The sequence below is a fragment of the Corvus moneduloides genome, chromosome 21 (assembly GCF_009650955.1).
Source record: "Corvus moneduloides isolate bCorMon1 chromosome 21, bCorMon1.pri, whole genome shotgun sequence".
In the NCBI taxonomy this organism is placed as follows: Eukaryota; Metazoa; Chordata; class Aves; order Passeriformes; family Corvidae; genus Corvus; species Corvus moneduloides.
In genome coordinates this window covers 5,677,725-5,699,299 of record NC_045496.1, presented here as the reverse complement: position 1 = coordinate 5,699,299, position 21,575 = coordinate 5,677,725, and the positions used below count along the sequence as shown (strand labels likewise).

The window sequence follows — 21,575 nt, the reverse complement described above, 5'->3', positions numbered from 1 at the left end:
TTACACCGGGGCAGACACTGCTGGGTGCACGGAGCATGGAAGGGTCTGGCAGTGATGGATCAGGCAGCAGATGCCGTTCAAAGGCTCCTCGAGGCGGTTCCCGAGGCGCTGCACTGCGTTAACTCTGCTCTCGCCTACGTGGTTATTCCATGGGTGGGTTTCCATCCCCCGGGAAGAACCGCAGAGAGGCTGTGCCTGGCTGGAAGCAGCTACACGGCCCCGTTAACCAAACAGAACGTGGAGAATGTCTGACACAACTCGAGGAGGGATTTGATCTGGTTGGGATGTCTGCAGTCAAGAGGCTCCTGGCTGGGTGAGGTCGCTGAACTCCCCCGAGGGCTGCCGAGGGAAGCAGGTGTGTATAAATTCTTCTCAGCTGGAACAGACACCTAAAAGCAATTGAATTGCACCTGAGATGCGTTTTTCTCTCTTGCTAACAATAAAAAAAGCCAAGGTGACTACAGCACATATCTGTTTACACTCTGAGTGTCTAAGGGAGATGAATGTCATCACAGGTCTGTAAAAGTTCCAAAATCAGTGCTTTCTCTTTTAACTCCTTTCAGTTTTAACATAGATATACCTTGCTGCTTTTGTAACCTTCTTTCCCAATAAAAGTTTGGAGAGAAGTATCATATTCTTTATAAGTTTACCCTCCAGCACCTGACAAGTAGTTGATTTCTTGGTATTGTTTGCCCACAAATTGATTATTTTAGTCTCTTCGCATAAGTCCACCTGCTGATGCCAGGAAAGCACCTGGTTGTGTGCTTAAATGGTTTACCTGAGACAGCTGGGTTGAAATGTTAATAAAAATTGTATACTAGATTTCCAGCAATCATTCAAACCCTCTTGGTTTTGTTTTTTTTTTTAATTCTAGGTAAATGCAAAGCCTATGGCTCTCTTTCCTCAGACACCTCAGCCTGTACTGGTGCTTGAAAAAAGGTAGGTAGTGTCTTTCCTTCTTCACAGAGAGGTGTAAATTTTAAAGCTTAATGAAAGAAATTTGGGTAGTAATAATATTATTCACCTGAAAGTAGAAACATTTTGATGTTCTAGAATAATCTTTCCTAAGGAATGTATTCTTAACTCTCTTTGTGATTAAAACAAATTGGTGCATGTTACTCTTTTTATCTTCTCCTTCAGCTTTGAAACCAGTCTTGCAGAGATCAGAGTTTATATCTTTCTCAAGGGTTTCAGCCTCAGTGACTGGTTGAAATTAGGCTCAGTTCCAGAAAGTCTCTACTAGCAAGTTTCTGAGCGGAATATCTTGCTTCCTATGGCATTCCAGCTAGGGACCCCGTGCTGCTGGAAGGCTGAGGTATCTCTCTGTACAACAGGGCATGTTCTCACAGGCAGTTCCATTTCATACAAATGCTCGTCCCATCCTGTTCACCTTGCTCCTTTAGACTCCTCAGTGACCACTGAATTAACTGGCACTGAGCCCTTCCAGGACCAGGGTCTTAAGAAGAAAGTCACACTGGCCTTAAAGCAGATTGGCTTTTCTTAAGTGCTCAGATCCTGCCCCTTACAAAGCCCAGGCTGTGGAGTGTGACCTGCAGATACATTACTGAGTTCAGAGCAATCTTGGCACTCAAATATTTTTTCTCCTCTTGCACAGGAGGATTTTTTTCTCCTCTTGCACAATTTCCTAATAGTGCTCTCTTCCTCCACAGCTTTTTTCTGCTGACAAGCAGTATTGTATCTTTTGGAGTGATGAAAGGCAAAGGCACTGAATGGCATCATCAACATGTGGTAGCTCCTTTCATTTTTAATTAAATATGTGACAGCCAGTGGACCAGTAATGTACCTAAATAAACCACATTCACAGAACAAAGGAAGAAGACACTCTTGAGCGCTAGGTTTAATACACAGCAGGTATCCAACGGATACAACAGAAAAGTTAATTCATTCAGAATTTTAAGGAAGCAACAGTTGTGCATTTTGATTTTTTTGCTCAGTTTCACCAGGTACAAACATTTGAACCAGGCCTCAGCATCAGGCAGGTCCATGGACAGAGTAAAAGGAGACACTTGCTCATTATAACTGAGGGTATTTTCATTGCAAAACAAGGAAATACATATTTAGTTAGCTTAAAAACCTTTTTTAAAACAAGAAAAGAGTTACAGAGAGAATCAGTGACAATTATGTGAAATCAAAACAGTCTGCTAAAGCAGAAGTGTTTCAGTTCAGCAGAATATCTCCCTCATTTCCTTAAGTGCTCTCTTCTCCTTCAGCCCCCATGTTGCTTTTCATCCATTCCTGATGACTACTGCCCTCTGTGCTTCACACACATGGTTGTTGTGGAGACCAGCTGTTTCCCTACTTTTAATTCTGTTTTTCCAGCACAAGTTGTCCTCTAACACCTGAGCTGTGGCAGACTCCTCCCTAAACAGTCTCAAGGAAATGTCTTTTCTATGGATAGTGCCTGACTGCAGTGCCCTCTAGCTCTTGCCCTACTGGAAATTAATTGCCTTCTTCAGGTAATGAGAGGGAATTGACTCACAGCTCCAAGACTTTTCTTCCCACTCATCTTTTGCAGAGACCAGAGTGACAGCAGCAGAAGCCCAGCCACGGTGACAAGCTGGGTAGGATTCAGTGCTGAAGAGAATAATTTCAGTAGGAAGGTGCAGGGAAATAGCAGCCATGGTGCAGATGAATTATCTGCAGTGTTCTGATTGCCACAAATATCAGTGCTAAACTTTCTTGGCTTGGTCTAGATGAGAAAGTCTGGTGCTGCTGGGTGTAAAACACCATCCAAGTAGATGCCAATCCTTATGAGCAATTCCTCCCACAGATCTTGTAAAATGGAAGCACTGGTGGGAAGTTGCTCACCAATTTGCTCTTATCTGCTCCAGAGAACATGGGCACCTAGCACTGCTGGGTCACTGAAAAGGGCCACTGAAGGACAGGGCAGCCTCCAGCCAGGAAGGAAACCACGCACAGTTCAGGTAGAGGGTTCCTTTGTTGGCACAGTCTCTGCAGGGAGCTACTGAGTTGCATTCATGCTTTGTTTGCCAAGCTTTGGAATATTAAAGGAAATGTAGTAGTGAAAACATGAAGAGTCTGAGTGGGCCAACAGCTACTGAGCACAAGGAGCCCCTCTGCAATATCCTTACACGCTATGAACTTCTCTCCAGCTGGATTTTCATTTGAAAAATAGAACCCCATTCTGGTTTTCTGAGCAGGGCTGGTCACTGGCTGTATAATTTTCTGTGGAGTTGAAGTTTCCTGGCTTGTTCCTTTGATCCAGCAAAGCTGGAAGGCCTGAGGGATGCATTTCAGGGTATCCAACTTCCCCTTTTACATTAAACCGTCATAAAAAATCTGCCACTTTGCCCTCCCCTCCTTTGCAGAGCATTGATACAGTATCTGCAGGCCTGTTCTGTCCTCAGCTCTGATCTATGGCACCAGTTAAATCCTTGCCACCAAAAAGTGCTTTGCAGGTCATGCATTATGCCTGTTGTTTCAGTTAGGGAAACTGAGGCCCAAACTAGTTTCAAACTTCCAGTTACAGGAATTCTTGGATTGTGCTCAGAGGATACTTTTCCCTCTTTGCTCCTTACTGAAGGGAAAATGTTATTTTTCAGCTCACAAAATCTTGAAGACACTAAAGCTTGTAGGCAAAGCTCATGTTACTCTAACAGAGATGTTATTCCTTTTAATGTGCTGCCTCAGGCATTTACTTTGCTGGTGGCCTGACTCAAAATCTTATGTGAGGCTTTCTGCAACAGCCTGGTTACAGTTCCCTCTTTCCCCTGGGATTGGTGACAGATTTCAGCAAGCTGAGCTTTTCTGGCAGCCTGGCCTTGTTCCATTCATCTCCTTATTGCTGGGAAATTGAAATCTTTTTATCCTGGTTCAGGCTGAGGTACAGCTTGCTGAGGGTCTGTGAGCAGTGAGGACAGAGGTGTGAAACACCTTTACAGTGTGAAACAGCTTTGATGCAGTGTAGATCTTGTTAGTCTGGGATGCAGCAGGTGAGACTCCAGTAACTGCTCAACTTGTGGAAGCACTGGTTTGGAAAACCCAAACCTTTGGGGCCTCAAGGCAGATAAAACCAAGTCATTGGTTGTTCACTAGCCTTGATGTAGTTGTGCCAAAATCTCAGAGTAGAGCCCAGCTGCTTGGCTTGGATTGCAGTGAGAGGCTGGGATCTGCTCCAGCTGAGATGGGAGTTCCTCAGCTCCACTGTCTCCCCAGCATAGCAGCTGCTTTCTGGGGACAAGGGTTTCTGATACCTCACATCTGTGATGTGGCCCCTTCTGCTCTACTCCCACCTTGCCAACACAGTCAAAATCTTGAGTGCTTTTTGTCAGGTGGTTAAAGATTTTAGTGGCAGGAGCTTTCACTACATGGGCATTGGAAAGGAAGCAGACACGGTGAGTGGCACTGCCACATGAAACAACTTCCCAAGGACAACAGCACTAAATGGGGAATTAAAGAACAAAGCCTGACTCCCCTAACAACCAAGGCTGTATTTGCAGCCCCTCTTAGTTTTGCATCTAGAAGGAAGATTAGCAAATGTTACACAGAAAACAGATCTTGAAATAAGCTTCCCTATCTCAAAGCTCATAGGGACACAAATTCTTGGGAAACAGGAATAAGTGAGAGAGAAAAATACATTTCAAATGACTGCAAAAAAGTATAATTTGTCAAGTTTTTCAAATCTTATGAAAACAATTTAAAAGTGACACAAAAATATATATAAGTTTGAAAAATACTTAAAAGAAAAAAGTACAGATCTCACAATACCAAAACAAATGACGTATGGTTAAAAAGAAAAAAAAAAAGACATTGAATAACACCGTATTGGCAGTAAAAGTAAACCTCTCCAGGCAGTTGTGTTCTGTCAGTTAAAGTGTCAGTTTGTGGATCAAGGATCCGTCTCTAACATGTTCACAAGGACGACATGAACTCTGTGCATTAGCAGAGCCTCATAGCAGCGACTCAAATCCGAGAGCAAAGTGTACGAGGGAAGAGAGCAGCGAGTTACTGTGCTCTGAGGCCTGAAGTGTCCCAGCCTGCATGGCCATGGGCTCATCTGCCCTCTACCAGGCACAAAATCTTTTCTGAATCCCTTCTAAGGGAAGATTTGTGAATTGTCAAAGAACTGTGGTGAGCAGTGGGCTACGATATGGACAGCTGTGCTGTTGAGTGCCTGGCTGTGAGGCAAGCCTTGGCCTTCAGCTTCTTGAGCCATTCCAGGTTACAGGTGAAGACGAGCTCAGCAGGACTCTCACCTGTGTCACACAGACTGGAGTAATGCTGCTGATGGGAGTGGGACTGCACTGCTAAGTGCTTCTGGGAGTCAGATAGAAATAGGGCCTTCTGCTTCCAAGAAAAAGGGGAAGATGTTGGGGTGGAACAAAAGGTGCTATTTCCTGGGACTGGCTGGAGACTCCCCACCTCCAACTCCAGCAGTTGTGCTGCAGTGAGCTTCCTGTGAAGGGAGATTATGATGCTACTGAGCACACCTTGTGATGACACTGAGAGAGCAGAACAGCTCCAGTCTCTTCCTGGGACTTGCACAAGGGGGTACAGCTGCTCTGGACTAGGGCCTAGCAGAGTACATTATGCAGAGGGAAATACTCTGATTGGCTTTGTAGCCCTTCCCCACAAAATAGAACACAACTAAAAAAGGTGGTGAAGGACTGGAATGCAGGTGTGTAGCCCTTTGTGAACAAACCTTGTGCCTTGCTGAACAGGCTCCCTTTGAGAGAGAAGCTGTGTGGCCAAGAACGTGTAACTGGTTTTACTGGTCACCCCATACCTTCTGAGGCTGGGTGGGCTGGCAGATCCTACTGTACTGCCAATGGGGACAAAACAGACCTCTTGAATTTATTGGGAATGTCTTACTTCCAAATGACCCACACAGAATTAGCAGTGCTTCCATTAATGTGAGCCTTCTATTAAAAAGCCCTTAAAGGAGTGAATTAGCTTGAAAGGTCTTCTCTAGTTTCTCCATTTATACATCTCACTAAAAGGTCAGTTCTTTTGGTCTGTCTCTCTTGTCCCCCAACCTCTCTAACCAAATAAATAACTCATCACTGCCTGTCACCCCACTGAGCAGCCAGTGCTGATTCAGGACTGGTGTTCTTGCAGACATCTCAGGACCTCATGCAGTACAGCAAAAGGGAATTTTCTAAAAAGTAGGAAATAGACATGTCACACTAGTGATCACACAACTAGGTCTTCAAGCTCATGGTCATTTGAGGCTCTCTGTGTGGTCTAAAATAAAAAGGTTAAAAGATACATAATGTAGTTGTCTTTGTTTTTTGTTTTCTTTTTATACAGAAATCATACACACGGAACTTCAACCTGAAACTTCATAACAAAAAAGTCCACTAAGTTAAGGAAAGCATTTTGTTGTGCAAAAAGTCCCTCCCCCCTCCCCTATTCACCTTCATCTACTGAGGGTCTCACACACACACATAAAGTTTCCTTCCAACGGGCGAGTTGGTAAGAAAGAGTCCTCCCTATGTACAGTGAGTTAGAGAGAAGCTGGATACAGTGCTGGCAAGAGGCATTGGGTGATTGCCTCTATCTGGAAGTGTCCATGTTCTCCTCCTTAAAGTTACTGCAGTGCTCTATAACTTTCCTATGGATAAAACAAGGACAAGGAGAGACGGTTTAGTTTAAAGCTTATTGCATCTCAGCTGTGAGACAGTAAGGTAAGAACTGTTCCAGAGTTGATTTCTGTGTAACTGTGTCCTGTTTGTATCTGAGACACAAACTGTGTCAAAACCAGTAAACTCCACAAACCAGTTTGGAATGTCAAGTTATGGTAGTGCACATCCAGTGCATATTCATTCAATAGTGCACATTCATCACCCCCATATTCAAAACCTTGGATGCCTTTAAATCCTACCAGGAAACCCATGAATACAAATGTTTGTCCTTCACTGTGCTGTCGCCTGTCGCATCCCACGCACTGTGTGTGACTGTGACTGTCTTCTGCAGGCTCCACTCCCCTGCAGCATTTAGCAGCCCTTCAGCTGTGGGAATACCTGCTGCCCACTCACCAGGTACGTATTCCCTGATCTCTACCTCTCTCTTCTATTCATTCTGCAGGTATGAAATTACAGCTCTCACTTTGCCAATGATCAGAAACTGCAGCTGGCTTTTACAGCTCTGAAAGGATGACTCCAAAGAAAGGTGTCATTGCGAGGGTGATGGACTCTACCTTCTGAAAAATGCTCTCATTTTAACTGTGCAGTTGGCACTTCAGTGACAGGCCAGTATGATTCTGAAGACAGGGAGCCCACCCAAGTACAGGGAAAAGTGATATTGGCTTAAGAACTGCAATTAGCCATGTGGCTCCCTTGCTCAACAAGCCAATCTACAACCCAGTTGCCTGGTAATGATCTGTGTGTACTGACCACCTATAAACATCTCTAGTCTTCTGTTTTCATCCTCTTTTTCCTCTGCTTCTCCTGTGTTCACTTCATACCTCTCATACACATCACTACAGGCCTTGCTTTGCTTCCTCTTCACGTGGAAGAATTAAAAACTAAACTAAGGGTAAAATGAGAGTTTGTGAGTTTTGTGCACTGGTGTCCTACCGGGCCATTTCCTTGGTCTCTTGTCGTGCTGAGGCCATTTTAATCATGTCCTTCAGGAGAGGAATTCCACCTTCTTTGATCAGCAGTGGGCAGTACTTGTCAGCTGCAGAGAAATGAATAAAGCAGGTCCTTGTGAACCCTCACAACAGTGGTACAAAGGGTGCCAGGAGAGGAAGGAGAAGGATCAGGACAGTGAAGGAATTTCCTACACACCAAGTCTAATTACCTTTGTTTGGCTGTGCTGCCTGGACATTTCTGAATCATTCAAAGAAGGTTTTCTCTACCTACATCGTTTATCTGGGAAGGCTTTTTCTGCTGACAGCCTCAGGTCCACTCCCTCAACTTCCACAGTGCAGGGAATATGATTTCAAAAAGAGAACTTACGGTAGACAGAGACCAGGTTATAGAGTGCCCAGGTGGCCCAGTGCTGGCTGACTGGGGAGATCCCTTGTGGAAGAAGTCGAAGGATTGGTTCAAATGACCTGCACAGAAATATTACAGAAGTTGTTAAAAATCTGAGAGCTAATTCTTTCAGCACCTTTGCCACTCACAGCAATACAAACTCTCTGCTCATACGTACCACAGCAGTAAATCCATTGGCACGTCAAAGATTTTGGCACCAAGGCTAAGTCTGTGTCCCAGGGCAGTGCTGGCAGGATTACAGACCCCACCACTTCAGCACACGCTCCCCAGAGAAATAGCTGCAATGAAGGCAACTGAGCCCAGGAACTGATTTCCATCCTCCATTAGGCATTTCCTCACAAGAGTTGAGATCCAGCAGCACTGGATGAGTTTGAGGAGGGACAAAGCCAAACCATACCCAGGCAAAGCTGGCTGCACATGTGCAAGGGTTGCTATGTTTCCTCTGACAACAATACTACACTGTCTATACTGTAAACAGGCACTGGAATGCCAGTTCTGGATCCCTGCCAAGCACTAAGGGAATTCTGAGTACCTGATACCCTCCTACAGGAAGGGGTTTAGAGGATTCCAGCAGTTGTATTAGCCTTTGAAGGGATTTCTAAGTGTCTAAATATGCCCCAGAGACGAGTGAAAGCATGTGACTTTGGGAAGCAAACAGACTTAAAAGGACAGACTGCAAAGGACAGCAGTATCAGAGGAAAATGCTCCGGCAGTCCCAGACAGATCATGGTTTTCCTGAGCTACTCAATTTCAGCAGAAACATACAGGAGAAATTCTGCTGGGCTGCCAAACTTCTCCCATAGGAATTGTCATGTAAGGTGTCTAATTTCAGCATCTTATGTAACATGTTTCAAAGGAAGATGTAAAACCCTCACTAAAGAGTATGTCCCTGAGGATGTTTCTCCTTCACTCTGAACAGAGTCTTCATACTGGGCTCTCTCTCTTCCTTTCTCTCTGTTGGTGTTTCATTCCTATGACAATCCTGGCTCCTGGGTGAGTGGGCCAAACTTTTCCATTCCTCACCTGTAATTGATATTTCTCCTGGAGTTGATATCCCAGCTCTGGATGGCTGCCCACATCCTCTTCACAACCTCCTCTCTGTGAGGCTCACAGATCCCCCAGGCCTCTGGACCATCAAACATGATATGGGAGAGCACTCCACAGGCATTATAAGACACCTCAATCCCATCAGCTTTGCTCTCCAGGAGGTTGCTGCCAAGAGAGAAGAGATCACTTAGAGCTGCTGATGCAGGAAAGATTCACAAGTCTCCAGGTGGTTCAGGAGACGAGATCAGAGCCCAGCTGGTCGCCAGCCAGGCACTCACCTGAACACACTGATGAACTGGGAGGTCATGAGCTGTGGGCGGAGCTCCTTCACCTCTGCCACATTGCCCAGGAGGCCCAGCATGTTGCGGTGTAGCTCCTGTTTCTCTGGGAACTCCTGGCCAGGCAAGGAACAGGGTTATGCACAGGTAGGACTGTGGTGATGCTGAGAACAAGCAGCCCTGGGAAAAGGCTGTACAGTGCATCTAGACAAGCTCAGTAATTTTGGGTAGTCAGCAATGGCTCCTTGGCAGGTGCCAAATGGTGCTAAAGGTATGTGCGAAAAGAGAGGATCAAAACCAGGCCCACTGTGCACTGCTGCTCTGCTTGAGGGGGCTGAGCAAAGATGGGGAAAGGGGAAGATGTGTTCACTGTAAGTTTCTCTGTTCTACTGGCTGGGTGGAATGATGTGAGAAAGAAGAACTTGCACGAGCTTTTACTTTCCTGTTTGTGCAATGTAGGAAGTAATGCTTGGAGAGGAGTAGAGCCAGGGATGCTGCCCAGGCACCTGCATCTCCACTGCTCCTGTCAGCATCTCTCCAGAGACAGACACTTACTTTCAAGCACTCCAAGAACAGTTTCATGCCACTGTAGTTAAGGAACATCTCGCAGTTATCTGGGGTCTCATCAGTGATGTTCCAGAGGGCACTCCAGGAGAACTCCATCACCTGATCACACTATAGGGAAAGGGACAGAATCAGAGCTATGCTAATGCAGGAGCCTGGTGCAAACCAATCACCTGTTTCCTCTCTGGCATCACCCTAGATGACTTCAGAGGTAAGAAAACCTTGTTCACTTACAACTTGTCAGTAAGTGGGTTTTTTGTTTAATATTTTTGCTTCCTTGTCACATTCCCCTGCCCTCACCCCGGGACAAGAAATTCTACAGTGTCAGCTGAGATGTCTTGTGTTTGTTAGAGAAGCTGAGCTGGCAGTCTGGGCTGATCTCCATGCCTAAGTCAGACTGAAGAAAAAATACTCTATGTATATGGTTTTTTTGGGAAACACTCACCGTTTTATCAGCCAACTTCTTCTGAATCAACTTTAGCATTGTCTGTGGACAAAGAAAGAGGAAGAGTGAAAAACAGTTCAAAAGTCATGGAGCTAAAACTTAACCAGCCCTGTAGTATCACAGCAGTTATGGCCAATTTTGATCTTTTGCAGAGAACCTACTTGGTATCTCTTTCTCTAAACCAGTGGGACTGGGTTATGTTCCAAGTTGCAAGTATTCACAGAGCTGAACTATGCCACAGTCCCTGAGATGTTGAGTTTGCAGTTGAGTCAGTTTTCATCTGTATGACAAGGTCTGGGATGTGGCATAACTGCACCAAAACAACAGCCTCTGCAGTTCGTGGAAAAGATGAGGGATATGGATTGAGTTGGGAAGCTGATGCAAACTTGGGGAGAAGGAGGAGCCAGTCACAAGGTGGCACCAGATCTGGAAATAACCCGATGTGGTGAGGTCAGGTGTAAGGTTACAGTGCCTTTCTGCCCTCACACCAGCCTGTCTCTGTGATCATAACTTCCAGTGTTGGTAAGCCAGTAAAGGGGTAGGTTCCAGGAGAGGTCAGCAGGGACGCTGGTTCCCTCCAGTGATATTGAGAGGTTGGATCATGGCTGGAGGCATCTCATGGACAGCTGCAAGGGAATTGTACCAGCCTGGGTTATGGATAAGTAGACACCTTGGGACCATACCAACCATGACAAACCCCATCTTGCCCACAGCTTCTTTGTGGTCGTTGTCCACCTGGCAGACCAGGGCATTGCAGAGGTGTACAGCGATGCGCTGGATGGACTCGTCCTGCCGGCTCTGGTTGAGAATGTTCAGCAGCAGCTCGTTCACTCGGCGGTACTGGAACTCCAGCTCCTCGGGAATGCTGAAGTTACACAGTGTCAGGCAGCAGTTCCGCTGTACCTGGGTCAAAAGGAAGCAAACATGGGCCAAGTGGCTACAAAATCACAGACCCCGCCACCTCATGTTTCCTTGCTGCTTGGTATTGAAACCATCTTCTTGCCTGATTGAGATTTCTGTTACCCTCTGATCTAGTGCTGTACTTTAGCCATGCTTCATGACTGTCACCCCAGCCTCATAAGGCCACCCAATTACCCAGGGCCCATTGCTTTCCGAGCCAGTTCCTCGCTGCCTCTGGGCTCTCTACACAGCTGATGTCCAGTACAGAGATTTGAGATGTTTCTTTCCATTGACTCAATACCCCCTTTACCCACAATTTCACCTCACAGTCAGTGCTGGGTGTCTGTGTGTCACATACACCCTTTGACCACTGTCCATGGATAAAAAGGAGCACCTTGCATCGAATCCTCATTGCTGAGTGGAGGCCAGGAGCAGACCTGGGCAGTAACTCCTCTGCCTTGTTTAACTCCCTGCAGGCAGAGGAAACCCAAATGCTGACACCAGGGAAAGAGGACTATGGGAACCAAAGGAGCCTGGGCTGCTCTTACTGTGACCTCCTGGTAGGACTCCATGCCGTTCAGCACCACCTGGATGACCTGGCGCCGCAGCTTCACGCTCTGCTCCATGCGGTACTCGGAGTTGGTCAAGTAGAACAGTGCCGCGCTGCCCGTCACCTGGATGTTTTTGTCATCCTTGTGGCACTTGAGGGCTGTGATCACCAGCTGCAGAGAAGCAACAGGGAGCTTTAGTGCCACAGACTCGCTGCTAATTCTTGGAGCGACTGTTAGAAGCCCACAAGGAATGTGTGGCCCAGGCATTGCAGGAACGTGCTTAGGAAATGAAGGTACCCAGTTGCACTGCGCTACAGGAAGTTTCTCTGGAATGGCCTGATACAGTGTCCCAGGGTGGAAAAAAGGACTGGAAGTGTAAAATTCCCCTTGTCAGGGTGAAGCCAAGGCTTACCTGGAGGGCTCTCAGCAGCTGGCTGCAGCGCTCGATGCGGGCAATGTCGAAAAGCAGGTTGATGGCCCGGGAAGTGATTTCCGGCCGGTGCTCAGTGTAAGCCTCAATAGCATTCAGGACTTGCTCTTCGTTCTTGTCTCCACTCACCTGGCGTGGAGGAGCAAAAAGAGTCAGGGGAGAAATTATAAAGGAGGAAAACCAACTTGAGAAGGAAACGCTGAGAGGTCGAAGGGTATACCTTCCCTCTGCCCTGAGAGTAGTTTCAGCCCAGGATGGGACAGAGGTTGAGTCACTTTTCAGTCCAGAGGGATGAGAAAAGGCATCTTTGGGGCAGGAGGATGCTATTCAAAAGTAGAACTCCTACTGTCTTAAATCCTTTTCTGTAGTCACAGACATCCTTCAGGCAGGATGATTTCTCCATGCTTTTCTCCAAGAGGCATGTTTTTCAACCCTTATAAAAACTACGTGGGGTACAGGTCTTGCTTTCTGGCATTATGAAGTAGTTATTGAAAGGTCAGAGCTCAGGTGTCACACCCAAGACCCAAAGAACTCCACTCTACTGGCAGCCAGTATTTTCATGTTCTTTCAACTTCTAACAAGTTCCTACTGCCAATATTCCTGCAGCCTCCTTACCTTGTAGGCTGGAATATGGGTCAGGCGGCAGAGGGATGTTTCAAAAAGGCCCAAGAACTGGAGTGGTCGTTTCAGACCCCGGAAGGGAGCAATGCTGCTCTTTGCTGGCTCAATGCTGGGGTGAAAAAACAAGAGATTGCTCATGTTGGTACCATGTTTCTCCAGGTGTCTCCTGCCACAAAGATGGCTGTCAGCCCTCCATTCACTCTGACTGTGCTGTTTCATACCCAGAGAAGTAAAAGCTACACTTCATTTTATACCAGTCAGCTGCTTATGAACATAACTCTAAATATTCATCCCAGGGATCGTGAGTGAAAGGTGAATGTGTTGAATGGAACCAGCAGTAAGAATTCCTGCAGACAGGATGCAGCTTGCCCAGGTAAAATTTGTCCTGGAAATTCACTAGCTGGGGTGAAAATTTCCTCTTAAAGGGATGTGTTTCACTCATCCAATGTATTTGCAATGTGACAGACAGGCTAAATCTGCTTCTGTGAGCATGCAGGAACACTGTTTTTGCTGCCATGTTCCTTGTTGACCAAGAGCCAGTGCATTTTTACCAGCTCTGGTGAAAAGGAGCCAGTACTGTCTCATTCCTGTGCTTCTGTTCAGTAAGTGCTTTATAGGAAGGGCAGAGTTCTTGGCTGATCTGGAAAACCAGACCTCCAGGTATGCCTCTACTGAGGGGGCACCAGGATTTCCAAGAGTTGATCTGCCCATTATCCAGGTCAAATCTGAAAACAGGCCTTTAGATTCCAAGTTCCTAAAACACTCAGCCCTCCTATGAATGCTATTGTATTGACTCAGTGTATAAATGTTCTGTCAGAAGAGTCTGCATCTCAGCAAGGGTAAGAATATTTTGTGTAGGAAATGTGTAAGGCTTTGGAGTCCTTTCAGAAAAAACTCCTGCAGGAGATCCCTGGGAGAATGTGTGTGGAAAAGAACTGAAATATGATATGCATGGCAGGCAGATGGGATGAATTCTTTATTACTCTTACAAGTCCTTACATGTGTTGCATACAGCAATCACAGCTGATTCTCACACCAGTCTTTACTGTCAGGGGAAGCTGGCAGGAGTTGTATCCTGCTTTTTAGTACTAATTAGACCTACAGAATTTGGGAACTTAGAAGAGGGAACTGTTCTTAATTCATCTTTGACTGATCTATCCCTCCAAACAGACCTCAGTAATTGCTGTTCCCTTACCTTGTCTGGCCCATCTTCTCCTCCATGCTGGGGATAGTGCAGTTCTCCAGCATGGTGTGCCCTGAGATGTCAAGCGAAGTGAGGTTCACCAGGTTTTCCACAAACAAGTTTAGAACCCGCCGGGTCAGCTTGAACTTGTAATAACTGGACAGATGGTCTCGGGAGATATCCAGGTGCCTGCAGGTGATAGAGAGCATCTCACAGCCTGGAAAGCATTAGCTGGGGCTTCTGCCTCCCTACCAGAGCCAAGTGTGATTATTATTTATCATTATTTCCTTCCCAAGATACAGGAATGTGGTTCTGTAGGCTCTGGCAGCAGCAGCTGGCCCTGTGTTCAACCAAAGCACACAGGTATCTGGGAGAGGGCTACTTGGAATGGACCACAGTGAATCATCTAGCCACACATCACAAAGGAAATTGCTCCAGGCTCAGAAACTGCCTTTTCCAAACTCCATCCCAGCAGCCACCTGAGCATTTCTACCTGGAGATTAAGATGCACCAGAGGATCTGTGCATCCCCAGGAACGTATCTTGCCTCATCCCACAAATTAAGTTACACAGGTTTTTGTCTGCCTCCCCAGTCTTATAATTTTTCTACCCCAGGCTATTACATTATCCTGATTTCTTTCAGGTCTTTAAATGCTTAAGCTTTGGGGAAATCTTGCTGCTAGAGGAGTGGTGGGACAAACCAACCAGCCATCGTGTGCAGGTGGGGTCCATTACAGGGCAGAGAGACTTTGCTGGCTCTTGCCTAAGACTGGAGCCAACATCCCACTCATTAAAGTGTCTTCTACCTGTTGCACACCAAGTGGGGCGATGGGGTCATGTGTGTTGTTTTTTGTTTCTCCAATGGGAAGTTTCTGCTAAGTGGTGTCTTCTTACAAGCAAAATTCAGGCTGGCTTTAGACATGTCAGTTATGTACAGTGAGTCAATGAGTGAGCCTGTTCACAGGAAGGTTTATAAGCTGAACCCAGCAGTGGGTGCCTCTTTGGTAGCAGGCAAGAAGACCATTCCTGAAAGACCTTTCCCTATCAGAACAGATCTGCTGACCTGAGCTTGCGAAGCTGTGCGATCACTTGGATGTGCTCCTCAGAAAGGTCCATGTTGTAAAGCACTAAGGAAACCAGACTGTCCTTCCACTGGGTCAGGAATCCCACATCATTCAGCTGGATCCCAGAAAGGTCAAGAGCTGCAAGGGAGGCCAAGGGCCGCAGCAGTGTCTCCACGTTTACCCCCTCGATCAGGCGGCCCAGGTTCAGGAAGCGCAGGCGGCTGAAGCCTTCAAAAGTGAAGTCCTTGACCAAGACCTGGCGAGTGGGGTTCACCAGGCAGTCGTCCTCACAGCCCCCAGGGTTCTCCTCCTCGTAGAAGATATTGCAGCAGCCAAAGAGGCTCAGGGAGATCAGTGTGTGGCTGAAGCTCACCAAGGTTTGCAGGCTCTTGGCTGTCAGCTTCTCACAGTTAGTCAGGTAGAGCTCAATAAGATCCTGAAAAAAGGGAAATCAAGGTTAGAGATATTTCACAGGTAAAGTGCCCACCCTGTTTGCTCCACACCTCCCACTGGGACAGCCTGAGACCATGTATCACCCAACTTGACCAGTCCTATGTCATTCCCAACAGTGGCTTTGGGAGCTGAGAAGGGAGAAGCTGAGGTTAGTCCAAAGAAAGCTTGGACAGTGAAGGATGGAGCCTTGGGAATCTCTGTGTGTCTGGGATTCTAGCTGGTGCCCATGCAGCAGTGCTGCTATGTGATGTGGCAGTTGTCAGTGCAACACCACCTGCTTCCTGATGGCCTCCAGGTCCTGGTCCTGCACAATGTGTTCCCGCAGGTGGATCCGAGCTAGCCTGGTGCTCCGTGGGTCTGAGAAGAGGGTGAAGAAGCTCTCATGGGGTTCAAAGATGCTGTCTGTCTTCACCAGCTCCACGTACCTGTGTGGGGCAATGGTGTTAGCACAGCACAGGCTCAGCCACAGCTCTGGCACCCGCACTGGTGACAAGGAAATGTGACCAAGGTGTGAGCACACAGCAAACCCCCCCCCCAATCACCCAGATCAGCTTTTGGGGTAAAGGAAGTCACCCACCTCTTCTGGCACAGAACTAACAATCCCTAGGAAAATCTTGGGCAAAGATTAGTGCAAGACTCTGTGTGTGGCAAGCACAGACTCCAGGATTTTTTTCACTAGCTGTTTAAACTTAGTAATGTGATTTTTTTTTTTTTTTCATTTTTCAGAAAATTAGCTGGCCAAAATTCTCTGCCAGACTTTGTGGGCACAAGTTCAGCCGAGAGAGACTGTGACAGCCAAATTACATAAATCCCTGGAGACAGGTTGCTTTATAAAACTATGGGAGCAGCAGCCTTAAAATGTAACACCTGTTAGCACTCTGTGCTCTTATTTCTCTGCTTGGAGAGAGTGTTGTAATACTTCAGTGGTGGGAAATGGGAAGGCTTCTTTGTTGCTCGCTGACATTCTAGGAAGAAGCAGTGACTGTTTCACTCTGGTTTTACTCTTTTAGTTTCCCTTTTAACAGGATCTCGTTGAGCTCTGACTAACTTGGAAAGGGTGATTACCACAGAAATTAGAATGATTGCAGTACAAAAGGGAACACCTCCTTCTGAAGTTCATGCAAACCCTTATTTGCCAGTATGATCAACTGGAAAAACAGAGCCCTATGAATTCTTCCCCATAATTCTTTTTGGAGAACTATACTCCCACTTCTCTGAGCTCCCAGCTCCTTCCCAAACCAGGCCTGAAACGTACTCGTTGACAAGTTTGTCACAGATCTCGCTTGGCAGGAAGATGTCGGGATGGAGCCGGAGTGTTTCGTTGTCCAGGAGGTAGCAGAGAGTCCCCTCCAGGTTGCGAAGGCAGTAATCGGTGCACAAGGTCATCAGTGACTCGGGACTGTCGGATGCCATTTTGAGGGAAATTACGGGAAGGAGAAGAGCAGAAGGAAGCTTTTGATGCAGGAGATCCTTCCCTCAAATGAAGTTCTGGGATGAAGCTATGGGGCCATCAGGACAGCTATAAGCAGAGGGGAAAAAAGATGCATTGAGAAAAGCACAACTGCAAGTGTCCCACGAAGCTGCCACACCAGCAGGATGTTTGTTGTATTTACAGCCCATCACTTGCTGACCTCAAAAGGACCTGCAGCACTTTGGCCTCTCTGGCAGTGTGCCTTTAATTCCTTGGTATTCCCACTCTAAGGGGATACTGTGGGAATGAGTTAGTGTGTTGTGTTTGGAAATGAGGCTACACAGCAAAATGCTTCCTCATTGCAGGGTTATCTGGCTGACAAAGGCCCTCAGAAAGGGAAGTGGCAGAAGCCACATTGCTTGGTTTCCTTCAGAGCAGGTTGGATAAACCCGCAGAACATTTATTGTCAACTTAATCCTTTGTATGGCACCAGTGGGATCTGTGGCCCTGTATTTCCTGCCTGCAATTTTCTTTGCCAACGTTCCAAGTCAAGTTTAATTTTCAAGCTCCATGTTTCTCTGTAGTGCCAAGCCAGAAGCTTCATGCAAGTCCTTGAACTAGAGCGTGAAGTGGATCAGAAGCCAGAGGGAAACACATGGACTGGCCTGGGATCCATTTGAGTGCAGTGTAACGCAAGGACTGTGACTGTGCTGGACACCTCTCCATCCAGCTCACCCTCACGATCCCAAATCTGTCACAAAGGAGTACAAGTGACTAAACTGGAAAAAGGCGAGGTGCTTTTCCCCTTCTTCATTTTGGGAACAGGATAAAGGATGGGTGAGGCAGACAACTGGCGGAAGCTATCCCTGTTTTCTGATTTGAAATGATCTGACTGCTCTGGTATCAAGACTTGCTCACTGGGGCCTTGAAGGGTTACCAGAAGAGTCGGCTTGAAGACCAACAATTACATTTCACTTTCAAAGGGTCAAATCACATAAGCAAACCAAAACTTTTCTACATATTTCCACAGACACAAAAAAATTGTGTTGAAATGTTTATTTATTATATAAAACCTCTATCTTATCAATAAGTCTGTCCCTGCTGGCCCTGAGAACACTGGTGCTGTGGAGGTAGTTGTTATTCTCTGCACTACAGCTGAGCAGCCGTTGCTGGAGAAGTTGTTGCAAAATGTCCTTAACCATATTCCGTTTCTGATCTTTATCCTGCAGCTGCAAATAGCAGGACACCTGTGTGTCACCAGCTCTCTGCTTCTCTAAAGCCTCTGCTGCTCTTTCTTTCATTCCTATGGTATCAGTACAAGAGAGGAGAGTTTAACTCCCATTCCTCAGCTTAATCACTCTAAAAGCTAATGCTGAGGTAAAAACCCCTAAAACCTCAGCAATCATAAAAATTATACTTTAAACTCTCTCCAATCATGGTGTTAAGGGTGTAACTTGCTCTTTTGGTCACAGAGTGCTGAGCTGGGAGTCACAAGAACATCTCAATAGTGCCACAATAGTTCCTTTGCGGTGCATGTGGTCCAGTCAATGAAAATTGAGGGTTTTCAGCTTTGATAAAGGAGGAGGTCCACAATCCACAATTCTCTCCTTTGGAGTTAAGTAAGGTGAGAAGACTGAAATGGGCCACTGAGTGTATTGTCTCACTGGCTGGGAGGTCCTGGCAAATGGAATGCAGGTGGGAGGAAGCTGTCCTGTGTCTGCTTTGGAGATAAATCGGCCTCACCTCCAGAACAAGTCCCTCTCGCAGATTTTGCCTGAAGGTTGCTGGAGAGAATCTTTCCCGAAAGGCAAGATTGACAGGAAGATCTGAACCAGCTGGGAAGCATGTTCTGCTGTCCCTACCAGTTCCCCTGTGCCATCAGACAGGAGGTCCCTGCAGCCAGTGTTCTTCCACTGTTTACTACTGAGGCCCAGAGAACTCGAAAACAAATTCCCATTGACAATCTGTTGTCACGTGCAGCTGGAAACGGCCAGTGCTTGGGACTTGTCCAAGCAGCTCAGAGCACCAGAGGGCAAGGACTGCCTTCCTGTGGCTCTCTGACAAGCCTCTGTTCCCTCTCTGCTGAGACCAGCACAATGCTGCCAGTTGATCTCAGCCCTGAAGAAATCAGCTGCCCTTTAACTTCTGAGCTCCCTGTGATCCACCAACACAATCCCATGCAGAAGTTTAATATCAAGAATGGTTAAACTGTCCCAGTGAAATAAGACCAGAAAAGTTTTCATCCTCCTGATTTATTACAGGTATCTGAGCAGCTGCTGTGACCTTTTGTCCAGGACACAAGCTGGCCTCTCCCTCCTTAGACTGAAGACATGACACCTTGGCAGCAGAGAGGGAAGTAAGAGTGTCAATAGCTGCCCTGAGCAATACTGTCTCTAGTTATAACCTTGGCGTGTGACACAAAGAAATGAGAGGCTGAAAAATCATTAACATTTGTCTAATTGTTCTCCTCAGGAAGCTTCACACAAGCTTCAGGATCAAGCTGCCTAGTGACGGCCACCAGTGCTTTTCCAGCAAAGAGCTACCTGGTGCCATGTGGGTTTTGGTAGAGTTAAAGACAGATGCATGAAAGATGCTGAAAATTCAAGAGCAAGAATTGAAAAGTGACCAGAACTTCAGCTGCCAGTATTTTTTCCAGTTATTTCTCTGACAGATTTGCCTCCATCTTAGTGCACCCAAGGAATTAAGTTCCTCAGAGCCTTGAGAGCAGGCGCACAAAAGCCCTTTCTGTGGGCACCCAGCCCTCTCTGTGCAGTAACAGCAACCTCCTGCCATCCACGGACCCAAAACCAGATGCAGTACAGGCAGCTCTACTTACCCCATTCCCAGCATCCAGGACCCACCAGCCTCTTTGCAAATATTGCTCATTTCCAGGCTGCATATGCATTGTTACAGCATTCCAGGCTGCACTGGCATGTGAGGCTCGGGACCTCTCCTGGCACTTCTGGGGCCACCAGTGCCAATATCCTCTCTCTTGGACTTCAGACTGATCATCTCTCCCAGCCTCTCTCCAGGCAGTGCCCAGAGCCAAGCCTGACTCACCGTGCCTCCATGCCAACCACGTAACGTTTATGCTGTTGCTACAAAAATGATTGGCAAAGCTGACTTTTCCAGCATCAGGGACTCATCCAAGGAGAGGGAAAACAATATGCACTGCCACGAGCTGATTACAGTGACTTCAGAATTATAAATGTAATGTAAATGCAGAGTTTGGCACTCTATGCAGGGTTACACTCTGAAGGGAAACTGCACTGTCACTTTAGCTGGCATCTTGCAGCTGCAAATCACTGTGACTTTATTAATTGATGGGTCATGGCTGCCTGTGTGGGGACACACCATCCCTTCTTACACTAGGGAAAGTGAAGTAGGAGGAGATCGAGCTACACTCTGTCCCAGCAAACTCCCAACCCTGTCAACCAGCCAGGACTGACATCGTAAGTGAGACAGCTCGCACTCGCCGGGGAATGTGTTCATCTTTGTATCTGCCTGCAGTAAAGATGCTTCTTCAGCTCACTGAATTACATCATGGATTTTCATTCCACAGGTCACCTGCCCAAGAAGACTATCTAGAGCCCTTGGTCACGGCTCCCTGGTCGCTGGGGCTCCATCAGCCCGCGATGGTCTCTATCAACCCCGCGGGCAGCGCTGGCCCCGAACGCGAGCCCTCCCTCGTCCCCCAGGCACTCAGAGGTCACCTCGCCGGGCAGCGCCGGAGCTGCTGCCGCGGCCCGGAGCCCTGCTCGGCGGGGCCCGGCTGCTCCTGGCCGTCCCCGGGAGGGGATGGGGACTGCGCCGGGGGCACCGTCCGGCACTGCCGGGGGCGGCGGTTCCTCCCCCCGCCCGGGCGGGCAGGCCCGGTGCCCCCGGGTCGGGCTGGGGAGGGGGGCACCGGTACTCACCTGGCGCCATGGGGGACTGGTCCTGGCTGGTCCCGGCTCCCCGGGGCGGGCCGGGGTCCGCGTCCTGCTCGGGCCCGCTCCCCCCGCCGCGGCCTCCGCTGTCAACAAACCCGCCGTCACTTCCTCCCCCCGCGCCGGAAGCGCCACCGAGTCCTTCCCCGGAAACACCGGCCCGGCCGGAACGCTCGGTCAGCGGGGACCCGGCGGGGACGGGGACGTTCCGTGACGTCACAAGGCCGTGACGCCACGCGGCGGAGGCACTGACGTCACTGCGGGGGGCAGAGCTTGGCCGCGGCGTCCCGGCAGGGCCTCCCCGGGAAGGTGCGCGCAGCCCGGCCCGTCCCTCGCTCAGGGGCCGCGGCTGCCGGCACCGCACAGCCAGGGTCCCACCGCGCCCCCTCACTGAGGGGCGCCATTCCCGCGAGCCCCGCTCACGGCTGCCATAGGCACGGGCTAGAGCGTACCCGGGACAGCGCGACCACCCCGGGAGTCTCCTCAGTGCTTGGGGGACCGGCTGCTCCAGCCCGCGGGGTCTCTCCTGGCGCTCGGTGCCTGGGGAGGGACCCACGCCGTGTCCCGGGGGGCGCGGGGAGCAGGAACAGGGCAGGGAGCGGGCCCGCGGGGCTCCAGGAGCGCCCTGAGGCGGTGAGGGGGCGGAGCTTACCGGGCAGGGGCGGGGCTTAGCGGAGAGCGAGCGCCGCGGGGGCGGGGCCGTGTGGCCACGCCCTCG

The 21,575-nt window shown here is 48.3% G+C and overlaps 1 protein-coding gene and 1 long non-coding RNA gene across 2 annotated transcripts; one reads left to right on the top strand and one right to left on the bottom strand.

The window, feature by feature from the left end:
- The first annotated feature begins 268 nt into the window (after positions 1-268).
- Positions 269-7,512, top strand: LOC116454525. The gene is made up of 3 exons (XR_004244128.1): positions 269-355; positions 875-939; positions 7,069-7,512. It is a non-coding gene; the product is annotated as an uncharacterized LOC116454525 (long non-coding RNA).
- Positions 1,751-21,483, bottom strand: ZER1 (zyg-11 related cell cycle regulator). The gene is made up of 16 exons (XM_032131228.1): positions 20,846-21,483; positions 16,773-17,036; positions 15,792-15,942; positions 15,064-15,500; positions 14,014-14,190; positions 12,813-12,927; positions 12,180-12,326; positions 11,765-11,938; positions 11,004-11,219; positions 10,317-10,358; positions 9,863-9,982; positions 9,308-9,423; positions 9,006-9,194; positions 7,944-8,041; positions 7,560-7,662; positions 1,751-6,595 (listed from the first exon to the last, which is right to left on the bottom strand). The coding sequence occupies exons 2-16, from the start codon at positions 16,928-16,930 to the stop codon at positions 6,538-6,540; spliced, it is 2,301 nt and encodes a 766-aa protein (XP_031987119.1). The 5' UTR covers positions 16,931-17,036; positions 20,846-21,483; the 3' UTR covers positions 1,751-6,537.
- Between the last annotated feature and the right edge of the window lie 92 nt (positions 21,484-21,575).